Below are 17,447 nucleotides of genomic sequence, written 5' to 3' on the forward strand. Positions count from 1 at the left end.
TTTTAATTAACTTATATTATACTGTTATTTGTCACAGGTAAATAATTATAGGTGGGGTAATTCAACTATAATTCAAAAGTGCCCATGATATTTTGTTTTTATTATTATTATTTATGAAAAATATGTAAGCTTAAATTGTTACACGTATATGAGTGGGGAACAATGTATATTTTATATGCTGTGAATATTTTTTCATTTTAACCACGTTTTATTTATTTTTTTTGCAGTTCACTGAATCAGTCCTGCTCTCCATGTATATACTTTTTGTGACTATGAAACTAATATTAACGTAAAAATGTAATCATCTAATTTATTCTCCTACACAAGCTTATTTGCATAAGGTATACTTAATCATTTGCATACGGGCAAGGGAGCGGAAACAACCTGTCACCATTCATTTCACGCGGTTCAGACGAAAACATCCTCTGTTAAACCAATTAGCCAAATTGACCGTTTTCATGACTTTATTGTGCTAGCGAAGTGATACAGACAAGTCAACCTGTGTGAATTTAAATTTAGACTGTTTTCGGCTTCAGCGACGGTCATGGCAGGTTTATCAGAGGAGCGTTTGCGCGTGGTGGCGATCATTCACGCGCTGAAAGCAGTCGGCATCCGCGTGAAAAACTGGAAGAACTTTCTGATTGGAGACTCGAACTATGAACAAACTTTAAATCAGGTAAAAAGTGCATTTAAACTGATATTAATTCGACTGAAACTCAAGCGGTCAGTACTTAACGCGGCTGAAAGTGTGTGATGGCATTCTCCTCGCTCAAATATCGAGGGAATTACCGTGTTTTTCAGACATGACAAGATGAGAAAATGTAATATTGTAATTGACATATAAGTAATACCTTAAATATCCTCCTCAGGACAGTGTTTCACGACGCTTTGCTTTTGGACGTAACCTTCACTTGCTCCCTCAGCATCAACTGTCTGACATGGGCGGTACAGTACCTCAGTATGTAAACATATACAACCCTTTACATGTTAAAAATGACTTAAGATACAAAATCACCGATTGAGAGCATCGGGCGTGCTTGTTTTTAGGTTCTTGGTGGAGGCATGTGAGTATCTGTTACAACACCTGAATACAGAGGGCCTATTCAGGAAGACTGGATCCCTGAGTCGCATCCGTGCATTAAGGGTAAGTTCCACAATTAAGTCATTTGTCACAGTTGCAAGCCTGCTTCCACTCAAGTATGCATATTCATCCATGGGTTTGCATGTTGGACTGTTATATTTTGGTATTATTATGCATGACTTTCAGAGTCATGTCTTTCCATTTAAGGTGCATGTTTTGACTTGTTCTTCTAATGTGAATGGCTCTCTTTGAAATGAAACTAGATCAGAACAAAAATACTTGCATTTCTTAGGCAGATCTGGAGCAGGGAAAGCCAGTCTTCGATTCCCCTTACACAGCCCACCTGCAGCCCTGTGACGTGGCCTCCCTCATCAAACAGTTCCTGCGTGAGCTGCCGTCTCCCCTGATCCCTACAGACCTTCAGAACCCTCTGATTCAAGCCCAGGGACTTGAGATGTCACATGACCAGGAGGGAGCAAGAAACAGAACAACTCTGCTCATAACCGCTCTGTTTCCTTCATCCAATGCTCTCACACTCCGATACCTCTGCACCTTTCTACGTCAGGCTGCAGAGAGGTTTAAGTTTTGATTGCTATGAAAATAATATTTACCTTGCTGCATGCAATTTTAGTAGTTACAATGTACATTTTTCAAAATTTTGTGAAAATGAAGTTTACACTGTGCAAATGTAAGTACTACTTGCAGACAATACACACTTGTTTAGTCTTGCCTAGATGATTAATGCCTTGTTTTCAACTTTAAATCAATGCACTTTAGCACAGCTACAGTCAGTGTAAATTCTGCAGCTAGAATCTTGACACTAAAAGGGTTTAAATGGCTTTAAATTGTATTACTCCAGTTTTAGTTCCTTTGCATTGGTTACCAATTCATTTTTGGTCATTTTAAGAATTTATTAATTGGCTCCAGAATATTTAGCAGAAATGTAAGATCTTAGGAAGCAGTTAGACCCTTAGATCTTTTTGTCATTAACTGTTGGCTGTTTCAAGATCCAGATTAACAAACAAAACTAAAGGTGATCTTGCCTTTGTAGTGAAGGGCGTACGATTATGGTTATTGGATAAGTTATTAAGATGTGTTTCATTGGTTGTGGTCAGTAAAGATTTAGTCTTTTTGATGTTAAAATCTGTGATCAGATGCAGTGAGAACAGAATGGATGTGAGCAGTCTGGCAGTCGTGATCGTTCCTAATCTAATTCAGTGTTCCACCCAACCCTCCAAGCTGACAATAGATACTGAGAAACATTTGGACCAGCAGGCCGCCGTCATCAAGTCCCTCATTCTTTATGCAGATCGTATTGGTAAAGATGAATCAGATTTTTTGGAGCTCTAGATTGACAGTGTTATCACATTTTCTCCATTTTGTTTAACTTGTGCGTGAACTTTGTTCACAAGGTGTTGTCCCATTATGTGTACTGGAGGCATCAAAAGTAACAGGGAAGACAGAGACACCTTCTCCTACAGGTGGTGCTATTTTCAGAAAGCGGACAGAACTCAGTGCATACAGAAGTCTTAAGCGGCAACGGCGGCGAAGTGTAGGTGGTGAGATTTGGTGTTGTTATTTTTGTTCCATAGGACTGTAACCATCATTCAACATTTAGGTGGGCAAGTTATTTATTTTTTGTAAATTTTTCACTGGTGTTTTGTTTTGGTTTTGATTTATTATTCACTTTATGTGCTCAAAATATTGTTTCAGAGATATTTTTTGATGCTTTTTCCAAACTGAAGCCATGTCGTACTCCCACTGGACCACTTATAGCCTTAGATGTCACGTCAGGTGAGCCACAAGAGTGTTGCACAGAAAGTTATCCTATTAGTTAATGTCTCATAATTAATTTAAGAATACATTTTTGACGGTCCACAGACTCTCCACTCTCAAAAAGCCCCACTTCTCAATCACCAGTTACAGTCAAGCGCAAAGCCACGGGGGAGACTGTTCCTGAACTTCAAGGATCTGCCAAGAAAAGGTGCATGGTTATAATGGTTTTCAATTATTGAGTCTTACATTTTTCATTTGGTCCACCTATTCCTGAATATGTGGTTACATTCTTGTCTGATAAGCAACTACATTAGTATTTTCATTGTTGTCTGGCATCTTAAGAGGGTTGCACACTGGACTTGTCTGGTAAATGACATGGCATGTTCTAAATTATATTCTTTGAATGTATGCATTCTGCTGCTCGCCCTCTGTAAATTCTTGAGACTGTTGTGCATGAAAATCCCAGGAGATCAGCAGTTACAGAAATACTCAAACCAGCCCATCTGCCACCAAAAATTAATGCGACAGTCCAAATCACTGAGATCACATTTTTTCCCCCCATTGTGATGGTTGATGTGAACATTATCTGAAGCTTCTGACCCATAACTACATGATGTATGCACTGCTGCTACAAGATTGGCTGATTAGATAATCGCATGGATGATTGTTGGTGCCAGATGGGCTGGTTTGAGTATTTCTGTAACTGTTGATCTCCTGGGGTTTTCATGCACAACTGTCTCTAGAATTTACTCAGAATGGTGCCAAAAACATAGAACATCCAAAGAACGTATAGCATTTCTGCAAATGGAAATGCCTTATTGATGAGAGAGGTCAACAGAGAATGACCAGACAAGGTCGAATGGTAACTCGGATAACCGCTCTGTACAATCGTGGTGAGAAGAATATCATCTCAGAATGCTATACTGAGATGTGGGTTGGTGCTGTTTTGGTGGCACAAGGGGGACCTTCACAATATTAGGCAGGTGGTTTTAATGTTGTGGCTGATGGGTGTATAGCCTACAAAATGTATTTTCAGTTACAGGTCTTTTTGTAATCAAGGCTACATACACAATAATTGCACAATACAAGCCGCTATTTCTAATCATTCAGTTTGCACAGTTACACCAGTTTCAAACACTAACCTGCAAACTCATTAACATCCATTCCTTCATTATTGAAGAACTACAAAAACCTTCATAAATTTTGTGTATGGTGACTAGATTCCCAACTTTGGACTGCCACCTGCACCGCATCGACATGTCCTATGTGCAATACCTGTTCCTTGTCCTCGTTCAGTGTCCTGGATGTTTCTGTGCTTGTACTGTATGTGTATTTGTTATTGTTTAGGCCTTCTTTGCATGATTTAAGAGAGGACACACAGTCTTCCATCATCCATCCAACAGAAGGTGAGCAACTTTCTTGTTGAACATTGTTTAATGCAACTGAAAAGTTGCACAAAATCATTATGAATGCTTATAATCAGAGTCCACAAGCAGTCATAGTCAACCGGAAGAAAAGAGTATCAAGGAAGATCCAATTCCCACCACTTCCAAGAAGAGAAACCACAGGAAGTCACTTCGGTATATCCACTGCATTCTACACTTTGTTAGATCTTCCAAACTATTAAGTTTAAATCCTGATTTGCAAAAAGTATTGTAGCAATCAGGCTTATCTGTGTTTTGGGTTTTCAGGCCTTCAATACCAGAAGAAAAGGTTCATCAGAGAAAAAGATCTCTCAGATTTTTCAGTGTATCCAGTGGCAAATACAGCAGCAATGTGTGTTCTTCCTGAACAGTTTGTGAGATTGCCCTCACTTTCAGCCAATGTGTTTTTTCCCCCACTCATTTTATCTAGATCTATTTTTCACTCTCCTTATTTTGTTTCATATTTTTAGACATCAATGACACCAGCAAACAAAGACCCTGAAATCTGTTTGGAAAATTGCAGCTTACAGTCTGACTGTAAGAGTGCAAATTCTGCACTGGCAAATGCTGATGTATCTCTAAAGATGCCATTTATTCTCACTGATGGACTAGGAGGTTTGGATCTGTCTGTATGAATATTATCCACTTATGATGTCATGCTCATCCTTTGATTTGATTTTAATGGAATTGTCCTTTTGTCTTGCAGTTGTTGTTGGGAATGAAGTGGAAGATGACCCAGATCTTCTTAACTGCAGTTTTGCTGAAATCCCAAATGACTATTTAAACATGGAACCTGAAGCTTCTCAAATTCAAAGACAGGACATTGAGGAACCCTGTGCAGATGAATGCTGGACCATACTTGAAGATGAGAACTTTGAAGAGCTACGAAAATGTGAAGTAATAGTCACTCAAAATGAGAGCAAGGAGGTTAATGTTACTATGGGAAAGCTATATGAGGTAGATATGAAGAAGGAAGAACAGCCACTTAAAGAATCCATAGAAATGAAGAAGAGCTCTAAGAACCGATCCCGTCCTCGTAGATCCATAAGCTTGCCTGAGGTGATGCTGGAGTTGTGTTGTGATGAGGGGCCTGAACTGGATAAAGAAGTTGGTAAAGGGCAACCTGAAATGGATAACAATGTCTGGCCAATGTTTGAAAGTTTAACTGTTTCAAATAAGCAGGAAAATGAAAGCGTCACCATGGAGAAGCAGAAGGTGTGTAGCAAAGAAATGGAAGGGCAAGAGACAAAAGGAAACATTCAAGTGCTAAAGAACTATAAACAAGACAAAATGGCAGATTCAACACTTGGTTTCAAAAGACCTCATCAGCGTTTGTCCATGGCTGAGCGACTTAGAGGCTTTTCTGCTTTTGCCTTGCTTCTCCGGCCATCACGGGCAGCACCTCTGTTAAGGGAGAAACCCCAGGAAGGCCTTCAGAGGGGGACTTCACATCTTCGACGGCAGGGTACGCCTCGATTCGGCCGATCAATCAGTCATGAAGGAGTATCAGAGAGACCACCAGAGCACAGCCCTGAAAGATCTCCACCAACAAATCCAGCTTTCATAGGAATGTGTGTCGCTAGCCCAGATTCAGGTGTGGAGTCTGTTGATCAAGAACCAATTAGTGATTTGCATCATCAAGAAGTCTGCAAGATTCATTGGTCACAGAATTCCCCCAAAGCTCCACCAATAAATCATGAGAATGTGGATTTCTTCCCAGTAAGCTCTGAGAGAAATCATGACCAAGTGTCTAAGATGGACAGACTTTGTAAGCAATCAGAGCATCTGGATGTTGAGGGAGATCTCCATAAACGGTTGGATGAGAAGTGCTTTTGTGATCAAAAGCAAGAACATCTGGATTCTAGTGTTTTTCATCCTTCTGTGGGACATCAAATTGTATTACCTGATCTTGAATCTCCAACATTCTTCCAACATATGGTGCAGTTTAATCCCTTTGAGGACACTGGTTCAGTCGAAGACTTTAAAATGAATAATGTCTCTCTGCAGACAAAAGAAATGGATACCTCCTCATTGCTGGATGCCAGTCCTCGATTTGAGTTTCCAGCTTTTGCATCTCTTACACTTGGCTTTTCTGAAGATGACACAAATAACAGCTTGCCTTGTGATCTCTCCCCTCCAGTCTTTCATTTCAGACATCCGACCTTAAGGAAATGCTACAGGGACACTCCCCACTGGCCCTCACATGAGGTCCGCATGTCTGCTTGGAACCCGTTGTCCCTTTAAACTTTCTAGTTCTTGAAATTAGTTTATTGCCTTAATATCACTTGGATCAGAATCTAGATTGTATAATCATATGATTATTATTTGTGGAACAAATGTTTTAATGTTGTTGGTTTTTTGGTTGTAAGATGTCTCTTACAAAGTTTTTCTTTGTTCTTAATAAAATCTGTTTTAATAGTTCACTTATTCTTTTGTTTTCTTGGATTAAAACTATTAAACATCTATGATGACACAATGGCTGTAAAGATCTTTGCAAGTTTAGGAGCTAAAATTGGTTTATATCCACACTAGAGTTTGTTTGGGAAACGTTTTAAAGGAATGTTAAACATTTCAAGGTAAATTTAAGTCAAGCTGGCCTGACAGAATCTGTGGCATATTTACGGAAGAGGATTAGGGCCAAGCAATAATAACAAAATAAAGCCATCTCGAGATTAAAGTCATTATAATGCGAGATTAAACTTAATGAGTTTTTTCTCGAAACACAACGACTTTATTCTCGATATTTAATGAGTTTATTCTCAAGATTGTATTTAGACTTTTTTCTCGAAATTTAATGAGTTTAATCTCACATTATAATGACTTTAATCTCGATATTTAATTAGTTTATTTATGTTTAATGAGACCGCCCTTGTTAGGACATTTCCCTGTCAGTGGCATGTGCACGTTCCTTGCCCTGGCTGGGGGGAAGGGTGGCATCATCTTGCAAAAAAAAAAAAAGCAAGCTGGGAACCCTGTGGTGAAGGAGAGAGCAGGGACCAAATCTCACCTCTATAAAAGTAGATCTCCTGCACGATGGCAGAAACGGGGGATGGAGAGGAGGAAATACAGTTCTTAAGAACAGTGAGTTATGCTTTGGTACTTTCCCTCAGAATAATTACGAAATGTTTAAGATTCTGCAATAAGTCACTTTTCTTTTACATTGACCATGTTAACTCTGTCATACAAAAGGTCAGATTACCTTGCTTCCGTTAAACCACACAAACTGCTCTTTGGAACTTTTTCAAATCATGCTGGGGTACAATGGATCATCAGGTTCTGTACAAACTTGGAAGTCCATGCCGGATTGAGTATATACTGTCATTAAAGCTAAAGGGGGACATGGCAAATACAATTAATTTATGAAATTTGTGTTATTTTTTAAATTCATCTGTCCATTCAAACTGTTACACTGATAATTCTTATTAAACTAGAAAAGTAAATATATTATATCCATATCTAATTGATGTAATTGATTTATTGTTCTGTGTTTCACAGGTAATGTTGTAAATGTCATTATGCATTCTGATGCATTCCGTGACTATGTGACTGACCCCAGAGGTTTGAAATCCAAGAAGGACTTCCAGAAAGCCATGGACAGTCAGAAACAGTACACCCATTCAGAGATTTGTTTTTTGTTGTCCTGTTCAGAGGCAGAGGAGAACGAGATGATTAATTACGAGGAGTTTGCTAGCCGCTTCAGGAGTCCGCCAAAGATATTGGGTTTAACATTGCCGTTCTGCTCACCAACCTCTCTGAACACGTCCCTCATGATACCAGGTTGCAGAACTTCCTTGAACAGGCTAAAAACGTTCTTAACTATTTCCGTTCATTCTTGGTTCGAACTGAGATCATGGATGCCAGCAGGAATATTGAGAGGATCGAATTTGAGATCAGTGAAGTGAACCGTAAGTGGGAGATACCTCAGGTCAAAGAGTCCAAGCGGCAGTTCATATTTGATGTGGTCAACAAGGGTGGCGAGTCAGAGAAGATGGAGATTTTTGTCAACTTCTTGCGAGGACACAATTTTTGAAATGAATATAGCGTCACAAATTTCAGAGCAGGAAGATGAAGAAAAAGAAGAGGATGATGAGGAAGAACCTGAAGAAGGAGATGGAGGAGACGGTGATGGAGAGGAGGGCCAACCTTGATCAAGCTCTGTCTTTGCTGATTTCATCAAAAGCATTATGAATTTCCTGGGCATGTTCACTTTCGCTGTATTCACCGGTAGTACCGTCAACTCATGAAGATGACCATCAAGAAAATCGTTGTAGGCCTCGCTACCTTCTTCTGGACCATCCTTATGGGCATCCTTAATTTAATCTATTGTGTGTAAAGGTTTCTTCTTGCTTATCTGGCAAACACTTTTAGGAGGTGGTTTAGTTGAAGGGGCCAAGAACATCTGAACGAGCTGAATGTGCAAAGAAATAAACTCATGGTAGGAGAAAAAGTTAATTTTCTACTTATTCTTGGACCAGTTGTTCATCTTCAGAACGGTTTGTACTGTAACTTTTACAACCTTTGTTTTCTGGCTCTGTTCATCATTTTATTCTACTCTTCCACAAGGTCAGTAAAATTATTTTTCATTGACAGTCTGTTTTCCATTTTTATGTGGATGTTTATCTGTTTATTTTGATGTCTGGACAACTCAAATGTTCTGTGTTTAAATATTCTTTAACTATAACTTCTTTTTGGACTAATAACATTCTTTTTGGAGTAATGACTTAGTGCCCTCACAATAACTTTGCTGTTTGCTTAAGTTATTACATAAATACTCATAATAATTACTTTTTTTACGTGTCTCTGTAGACTGTTTATTCAGGCTCTGGCTTCTTTATATGATGTTGAAGAGTTTGAAGGCTCTGGGTTGTTTGAAAACTCTGGGGAGGAGGTAGAGGGCTGTTGTGGAGAAGATGGAGGTGATGATGAGGAGGAAGGTCCCGTTTATCCCCCCCAAATAAACACTTGATAAATACGTTTGGCTGACAACATATTTATTTTCAATAACAACATGTGCAAACTGTGCACCGTGTGTGTGTGTGTGTGTGTGTGTGTGTGTGTGTGTGTTTTCCTGTATCTGGGTGTGAACTGTTGAAATATAACCTATAGGTAGTTGTGGCTTCTTGTGCAACCTCTGAAATGGTGGAGATCCATTTGTAGTGTACACTACATTATATTATATAATATACTATATTAGTGAGTATGCAACCTCTGAAATGGACTTGGGTTCTCACCACTAACTGTAATTGATAGAAAAATATTTCCATTATCAGTTCAGTTGACTCAACTGTTGATACAACACCTGTACTGCAATGTATACATACAATACATAAAATAATAAAGAATACCTTTAGCTTTCAGTAATTCAGTCTCACCTTTTATCAAAACAAGTAACTTTTCTTCTGTGGCCAGAAGCATCCCACCTTTGCAGGACTCTTTTGGGATAACGCAACGCAGTGTCTCGCACAGCTCACATAAACTTAAATTTGAAGTTCAATTTGAAGTTTATGTGAGAGTTTATATGAGCTGTGCGAGACACTGCGTTGCGTTCTTTAATTGGTTTAGGAAACACTCTGCTACAGTCGACTACTTTCGGCTATTTTCACTTCCCAATGAAACGACACTTCAAGAAAAAAATGGTAGTTACGGCCATGCCTGGAAGAGAGTACCGGTTACATGCAGGCCACTCTGTCTTGCCTAGCCATTCTCCTCACCATCATTGCATTTATTACCATTATTGGATACAACTGTCTCAAGGTTTTAACTACTTGATTTATACCATTTGCTATTCAGTGCCTGAATGTTTCCTTGGTTCAAGTTGCTTTTTCTTCCATTCAGAACTTGACTGTGTTTAAGAATGGCATTTTTCAAGGGGCCTGGTGCTCAGTGGTAAAGACGCTGGCTACCACCTCTGGAGTTCGCTAGTTCGAATCCCAGGGCATGCTGAGTGACTCCAGCTAGGTTTCCTGGTTGCTAGGGAGGGTAGAGTCACATGGAGTAACCTCCTCATGGTCCTTAAAATGTGGTTAGTTCTCAGTGGGGCTCATGGTGAATTGAGTGTGGATGCCGCGGTGGATGGCGTGAAGCCTCCACATGCACTATATCTCCGTAGCAATGCGCTTAACAAGCCATGTGATAAGACGTGCGGGTTGATGGTCTCAGATGCAGAGCTGGGATTCGTCCTCTGCCACCCGGATTAAGGCTAGTCACTACACCACCATGAGGAAAAAAGCTCATTGGGAATTGAGCATTCCAAAAATTGCATTTTTCTTATTGGCTATGAATAAGTAATCCTGCTCTGGTCTGTTAGATTGTACTGGTCATCTTTAAGAGAGAAAAGAAAATGGTGAGGAAGCTGGAGTTTGATGGTCTTTACATGACTGAGCAACCAGAGGATGATGACATCCAGGACCAGTGGGACAGATTGGTAATAAACACACCGTAAATGCTGAGAGGCAGTCTAATTTGTAAAAAGTGTCAGAAACCTAAAACTAAAACAGAACGAAAGATATATTTGTTTCCTTAGGAGACCTGGCTGGAGTCACTCATCACACCCTGGATTCGAATTCAAGACTCCAGGGTTGGTATTTTCATTGTTTTCAGTGATGACGTTATGTATTGCTGCACAGACTTCCATTTTAGAACTGCACACACAACATGCATTAATGAACAAGTACATGTGCATTTTGGTAAACAAAGTGGCAGTGTGCATTATAAAGTGATGGTTCACTCTAAAATGAAATTGTTTTTGTTTTGAGATTGTCATTGTTTGTTTTGTTTTATAATTATGTTGAGCATTATGTTTTGTTCAAGTGTGCTGGTGTATGAGCATGAGGAAATGACTGGGGAGTGTGGGTATATAGTTTGTGGCTAGGTACTTATTAAGGTACCTCAGGGCCCATTGGCTCACTGTCCCACAAGGCCCCCTGCCAGTCATCCACGGGGGGTGGGGAGGTGAAATGTTACTCTATGAACATGTGCTACACAGATGTTTTAACTGTTGTGCACCATCTCTCTGTTTATATCAGAATCCCCTGCTGAACATTTTTAGATGCACTGCATCCGTGAAAGTTTTTGGGTGAAATTAGAGTGGCGGATGCTGCGAATGGAGCCCCCATGGGAGTTGTGGGACCCTGGGTTTCAGCCAGTATAAGCTTGTGCTTTAATGATCCCCCGCCTTTGTCAGTTTGAGGTTTTGTGGCGGTTCCATTCCGAACTATGTGTTTCCTGTCGGTTTCTGTATCTGAGTCTTTAACAGCAGAGTTCTTCTGAAGTGAAGAATGTTCTTTACGGAAGTATTTAAACATTTAAACATTTGAAATAATGTTTTTCAGTCTTATTTTAGTTTCAGTGTCATGAAGCTGTTTTATCTGTCTGTTTAGTTAGATATTTGTTATAAACGCCATGAAATAATTTGATGAGTGCAGTTTTTATTTCTGTCCTGGCATATTTACCATTGAAACAGGAAGTTGGGGTGAGAAATATTGAAGGGCTTGTCATTTTTTAAATAGCCTTTAGTTTTCATCACTGCTATTGCTAGTCAGAAGTAGGTGGCATTATGTTACAATGCTTAACAAAGAGACGATGACTTGAAGTGTAGAACCCAAGTGCAGTTTATTAAGAATCGTGAAATCCAGAAACCCTGACTCTACTAAATTAAACTTGACATGACTTGGTTAAACTATGAAAACAAAACATAAACGTAAACATGACTTGACTAGACTTGAACATGGAACAAACAACATTACATAAACAATATCTGATTAAAGACAAGGGCAAACATGAGGGCTTAAATACAAGGAAAGGGTTAATAAGTAATTAAGACAACCAATCACAAGACTAAACTATAAACAAGATAACATGACTAAATAAACTTAAACCAATGAAAAGCCAGGACTAACCTCAAAGTAATCAACCATTGAAAACAATTCACATGAACAGGGAAACACATGACAAGATCACATGAGGGAACAGGAACTAAACTTTTAGTCTATTTATCCCCAACTATTTATCCCCTTTTCTCCCAATTTGGCATGCCCAATTCCCACTACTTAGTAGGTCCTTGTGGTGGTGCGGTTGCTCACCTCAATCCGGGTGGCGGAGGACAAGTCTCAGTTGCCTCCTCTTCTGAGACAGTCAATCCGCACATCTTATCACGTGGCTCGTTGTGAAAAAATAGTCTATTCACTATGAGTGGTATTTAATAATAGTAATTTTTGGGAAGCTTCCTAATAATCTGCTCTGTCAAACTTGTGATTAAGACAAACTTCAGCCGACAATTGTTTTTTATGTTTTATTAAATAACCATGAATGCATCACATTCTACATTCTATATATATATAAAGCGTCATTTTTTTATACAATCATCTAATAAAGATATATATAATAAAAACAAAATACAGATTAAAATCAGATAAAAAATATGATAAAATCCTAAATGTCCCAGAAACATCTGCTGTATGTTATTTTTTACATCTGACAGCGAACATTTTATCAATTTGTTTCTGATGATTAAACACAAAAAAATATGTCTCCCAGATGAAGATGTATGCATCAAATAGACATTTCAGCAGCATACTGTACAAACCAAGGATAATTTTGCTACTACAGTGGCTTTCACGTTGTTTAATTTAAGCTATCATTTTAATCCAAACATTTTCCCAAGACATGATGTACATAACACATAAAACAAGTACATACACTGGCGGCCAAAAGTTTGGATTAATGTACAGATTTTGTACAGGCTACTCGGTTTCTAGAGAAAGTTTCTTGTTTTTGCCAATTTTTGACCTAATATTGACCTTAAGACATGCCAGTCTACCATCCTGTGCCATACTGTGGCAACTCAAAAACTAGCAATTTAGCCTGATTACTCAAGGATAAGGTGTTGGAGTGATGGCTGATGGAAATGGGGCCTAGATTTGATCAAATGTGACTTTATTCATATAAAGTTGGTGCTGTTTTTCATCAGTAATGTCCTGACTATACTTTGTAATCAGTTGAATGCCACTTTGGTGAATAAAAATAAAAATTTCCTTCCAAAACAGCTAAATCTGTACATTATTCCAAACATTTGGACACCAGTGTATGTAAAAAACAAATTATATATGTAATACAATCCATTTTTTAATATGCAGAGTGGAATGTAGAGGAAAGGGACAAGAGTCAGGAATAAGATTTAGGCATAGAAGAAATGGTTCATTTGTAAAAAGAAAAGAAAAAAAAGACATTACATATTAAATGTTGGCCTTGGATTTGTCTGGAGCAGTACAACTCAAATGAGCCAAGAATCGGTGAGTGACCTTAAAGCACATCATTGTACAACAGTAAAAATAATTTCATCATTGTTTAGAATGTATTCATCATTGTACCAATGTGCTATTTGACTATATTTGTCAAATAGCACAAAATTATATCAAATAAGACGTAGATTAAATAGCTCCTTTGCTTGAAATGTGCCTTGACTGTTCAATTTTGTAAGTTGATTTTAGATAATGTGTTGCACGTAGGTTTTTAAATGTAGATTTGGAACCACAGTAATAATCAGTTCACAGCCCCCCCCCCAGCAGAAACAAATAATGATGGACATTACCAAACTCTTAACTGCCTAAGCCTACCTAGACTTTTAGATCAGCAGTTTCTGCTGTATAGTAAATCCCTCTTAGACTGGATTATCCACTTGAGATGGAGCCTGGGTTTGTGGGTTTTCAGCAGGTCCAAGTATGGTGGAGGCCGATGAGTAGCTCTGCATGCATTGGTAATCTGATGACATGTCTGTTGGGATTGAGAGGACATTTCCACTGTCACTGCTTGACTGAGACACTATTCTGTACTCACGCACAGGGCAGGCACGTTCTGTAAAATTGGGTTTGAAGCCTTTCTCCAGATCTTTGGAGATGGAAAGCCATTTCTGTATGGAAACAAAACGATGCAAAAAAAAATAAATAAATAAATAAATAAATGTTGACGTGTTGACTTTGGGGCCATGTCTCTCTCTTTCTATATAGTGCTGATTTAAACATGGTTGCCTACTTAAATCATTTAAACCATTCATGGTGCTATCGGTAATGAGGTGACAGATAGATAAACAGATAGTCACTTACCTCTACATTGCCATCATAGTTGTCAAAAAGAGCCGTAAGGTATTTGCTTACATTTCGGCCTGCATTTGGCACTACTGGAATTAGGATTATCTTTAACCTAAAATGGAATATTAAATGTTATATATTGACCTTGCACACATAGTTTGAGGAGACATTTAGTGTGGAAGACAGGTAGAGTAATAATTCACCAAAATGGAACATTCTGTCATTATTTATTGAACCTCATGCAATTCTAAACCAGTAAATTATTATTTTTACATATAACACTGATGCAGTCATTTCCAAAGAATCATTAAACAGCTCTTGTCATACACGTTTGTGACAGAATACGGGTTAGTTGTAAGCTTCGGGAAAGGGCAAGAATATTAGCGAATAATCACTTAAATTTGAGTTTTTTTGAGGGGTTTTGTCTTTTTTGGGGCTTGACAGCCGCAGTCACTATGAACTTTCAATGTGCGACAAGAGCTGCGTAAAGATTCCTCTGCGTAAAAATGTCTCTGTGTTTCAATAACAACATACAGGTTTGGAGTGGCATGAGGGTAAATTATATCAGAATTTTCATTTTTGGGTGAACTATTCCTTTTATACCTTTTTTAAAATTTGTGGGACTCTGAATAAGAAGTTTCAGGCACTAACCTCTCGCTGTGGACCAGCAAGCAGGAGAGCATGACAAGCAATACTGTGGCACCCACTATATACAGCACCAATGCCATCACAGACATAGTAACTGGACTTTCTGGGAGAAATACAGAGAGTTGCCATTAATGCCAAAGCTATCGTTTTTACATCATAAACAGTCAGCTGACTACCAGCTAAATTTAGCTGGTGAAAAGCATTGCTGTATTGGTCCACCACCTAGATCAGCATGAAAATTCAGGATCCAATCAAATTGATGCACACTGGGTAGATAAGGCACTGAGAGCGGATCTTGTAATACAGACAAGGTATAGTGTACATCAAGCGTGTGCAGTACCTGTGTCAGTATTAGGATTTAAAGTTCCCCAGTACACAGGCTTACTCCAATCACTCCAAAACACGGACTCTCCACAGGATGACGACATTCGAGCCCTGATTTGGAACTCGTATTGTTTTTTTGAAGGAAAAGGTAAACTGTAGGATGTCTTGGTATTTGGCTTTGTGGACTAGGGAGAGAGAAGAATTTTACTATGTCACATGTTCAGTTATTATTTGTCACACAACTTAAGGTGAGATGCGTGATGACAATATAGATCAATATTGGCCCTCAAAGAGTAAATGGACACTTTAGTCATGCTTAAAAATGTATGAATTACATAACAGATTTTCAAACCAAGTGGCATTTATATGGAAGAAAGATAACAAGTAAACTTCCACAAAAATAATGTTAGGTTCAAGTAACTTAAGTGCCTCAAGTGTGGCTTAAGTGTCCAAATATTTCTGGTGTCAATGTATCTACCCGTGTAACTCGTAAAACTCCTTTTTACCTGCCAATCCTTGTCCTTGGTCCTGTGTCGAACCTGGCTCTCAATGCAAATGCTTTTGTGTGCCGTAACATTCCAATACAGCCACAGTTCAGCATCTTTTTTCTCCACAACAGACAAGTGATACGGAGGGTAAAGCTTCACTAATTAGCGACACAGTAAATGTGTTAATTCATGAGCCATTTATGTTTTCCATATATTATTGTTGAAATACAAAAATATGAATGACAGGTTTCAAGAGTTGACATACCATTATTTTTCAGATCATGTTTCTGCTCTGTCATCAATCTACCCTTGTCATTATACAGCCATGTGCTGAACATATTGAACCGTTGTGTTTCGTGGTAGGGCATCATGCAGCCCACGTTGACGTTGTTGATCTTGTGATATATAGAACACTCCAGAGCTTCGTTATAAGAAAACCTACGATAAATGACACGTGTTAGTCCTGAAATATGAATTAAAAAGTGCAAGTGTTTGTGTTTAACTTACATGCTCTTGAAACTGTAATTGTAATTTTGGGTTCCATTGTCATCCCATGTGCAATTAACATATTCCAGATTTATGATAATGCAGTTAATCTCTGGGTAAAGATGAGAGAAACAATGACTTAAAGAATATAGCAAACAACAGGCACATATTATTTGGAACATTCATCCAAAATGTAAATGAAGATTGGCTTTGATTGGCTTTAAATTTCTAGAAACCTTAATTAATTTCTGTTTCTATTAATATTCTATCATATATAGATTACACACTATTTCAGCATGTAAGCATGTTGTTTGTCAGTAGAGGAAGAGCTTGTCAGTTTATTCCCCTTCAGTGCACTTTGACAGGAAATTGATTATTTCTTCATAAAATAAGCTTTTCTGTGCAACGTTACTGATTCGAATTTTCAAAATCTCAATTGAATGAAGGTCTAAGTGAAGAGTACCTCGAAGAGTTCAGATTTGGTCCGTGTTTGTATGAAAAAATAAACTGAAACAGTTCTAAACTCATGTTGCCTATGCACATCATTGCCACACAACATCGGTTAGACATGTTGGTAACCAAATGTCTAAACTAAATGTGCTTACTCATAGGCAACAGTTTGCCATGAATTTTACAATGCTCTGAGGGTTATAAAGTAATTTTACATATGAAATTATCTTTCTCCAGGGCATTGAGGCCCTCTATAAACTGTTAACTAATAACAATGTTAACAGTTTAACCTTAACATGCTGAAGCATGTCACTTCCGGAGTATCAAAGAACATAGAAAACTCATCAATAAAAGAAAGAAATTCATAAAATGACAAAACACCCTACTCTGTTTTGTTATTAGGAAATAACTTAATTCTTTTTAAAAACTAGCTAAGTATTAAAAGTATTTTAAAGGACAACATAATCTTACATGAAAGCTACAAAAAAGACCACATTTTGTTTGAAAATGGCACAATGGTAGGATACTCACCTGGCACAGATGATTCAGGTGATGCAAATGAAGGAATGTTCCAAAGGAAAAGACTGAACAACATTAACATCATCTTGGACAGAGTTGCATAACTCGACTGTTTAAGTGTCTCTATCTTCCCTGTTTTAACCAACACGTATCTATACTTTGTGGG

At 38.3% G+C, this 17,447-nt stretch overlaps 2 protein-coding genes and 1 pseudogene across 2 annotated transcripts; 2 read left to right on the forward strand and 1 right to left on the reverse strand.

Annotated features, from left to right (window-relative positions):
- The first annotated feature begins 544 nt into the window (after nt 1–544).
- On the forward strand, nt 545–6,599 carry LOC127636166 (uncharacterized). Its single transcript, XM_052116590.1, has 13 exons — nt 545–676; nt 870–958; nt 1,048–1,144; nt 1,374–1,657; nt 2,236–2,399; nt 2,494–2,640; nt 2,795–2,875; nt 2,963–3,065; nt 4,205–4,263; nt 4,341–4,437; nt 4,549–4,633; nt 4,752–4,896; nt 4,988–6,599. The coding sequence occupies exons 1-13, from the start codon at nt 545–547 to the stop codon at nt 6,523–6,525; spliced, it is 3,021 nt and encodes a 1,006-aa protein (XP_051972550.1). The 3' UTR covers nt 6,526–6,599.
- A 1,197-nt stretch (nt 6,600–7,796) lies between these two features.
- Nucleotides 7,797–11,431, forward strand: LOC127635743 (ryanodine receptor 1-like; annotated as a pseudogene).
- Nucleotides 11,432–12,574: 1,143 nt separating this feature from the next.
- il2rga (interleukin 2 receptor, gamma a) lies at nt 12,575–17,416 on the reverse strand. Its single transcript, XM_052116254.1, has 8 exons — nt 17,294–17,416; nt 16,334–16,424; nt 16,092–16,264; nt 15,845–15,984; nt 15,355–15,523; nt 15,018–15,117; nt 14,382–14,478; nt 12,575–14,188 (listed from the first exon to the last, which is right to left on the reverse strand). Exons 1-8 carry the CDS (start codon nt 17,364–17,366, stop codon nt 13,940–13,942), a joined length of 1,092 nt encoding a protein of 363 aa, XP_051972214.1. The 5' UTR covers nt 17,367–17,416; the 3' UTR covers nt 12,575–13,939.
- Nucleotides 17,417–17,447: the final 31 nt, after the last annotated feature.

Source organism: Xyrauchen texanus, chromosome 43, assembly GCF_025860055.1.
Source record: "Xyrauchen texanus isolate HMW12.3.18 chromosome 43, RBS_HiC_50CHRs, whole genome shotgun sequence".
NCBI classification, from domain to species: Eukaryota; Metazoa; Chordata; class Actinopteri; order Cypriniformes; family Catostomidae; genus Xyrauchen; species Xyrauchen texanus.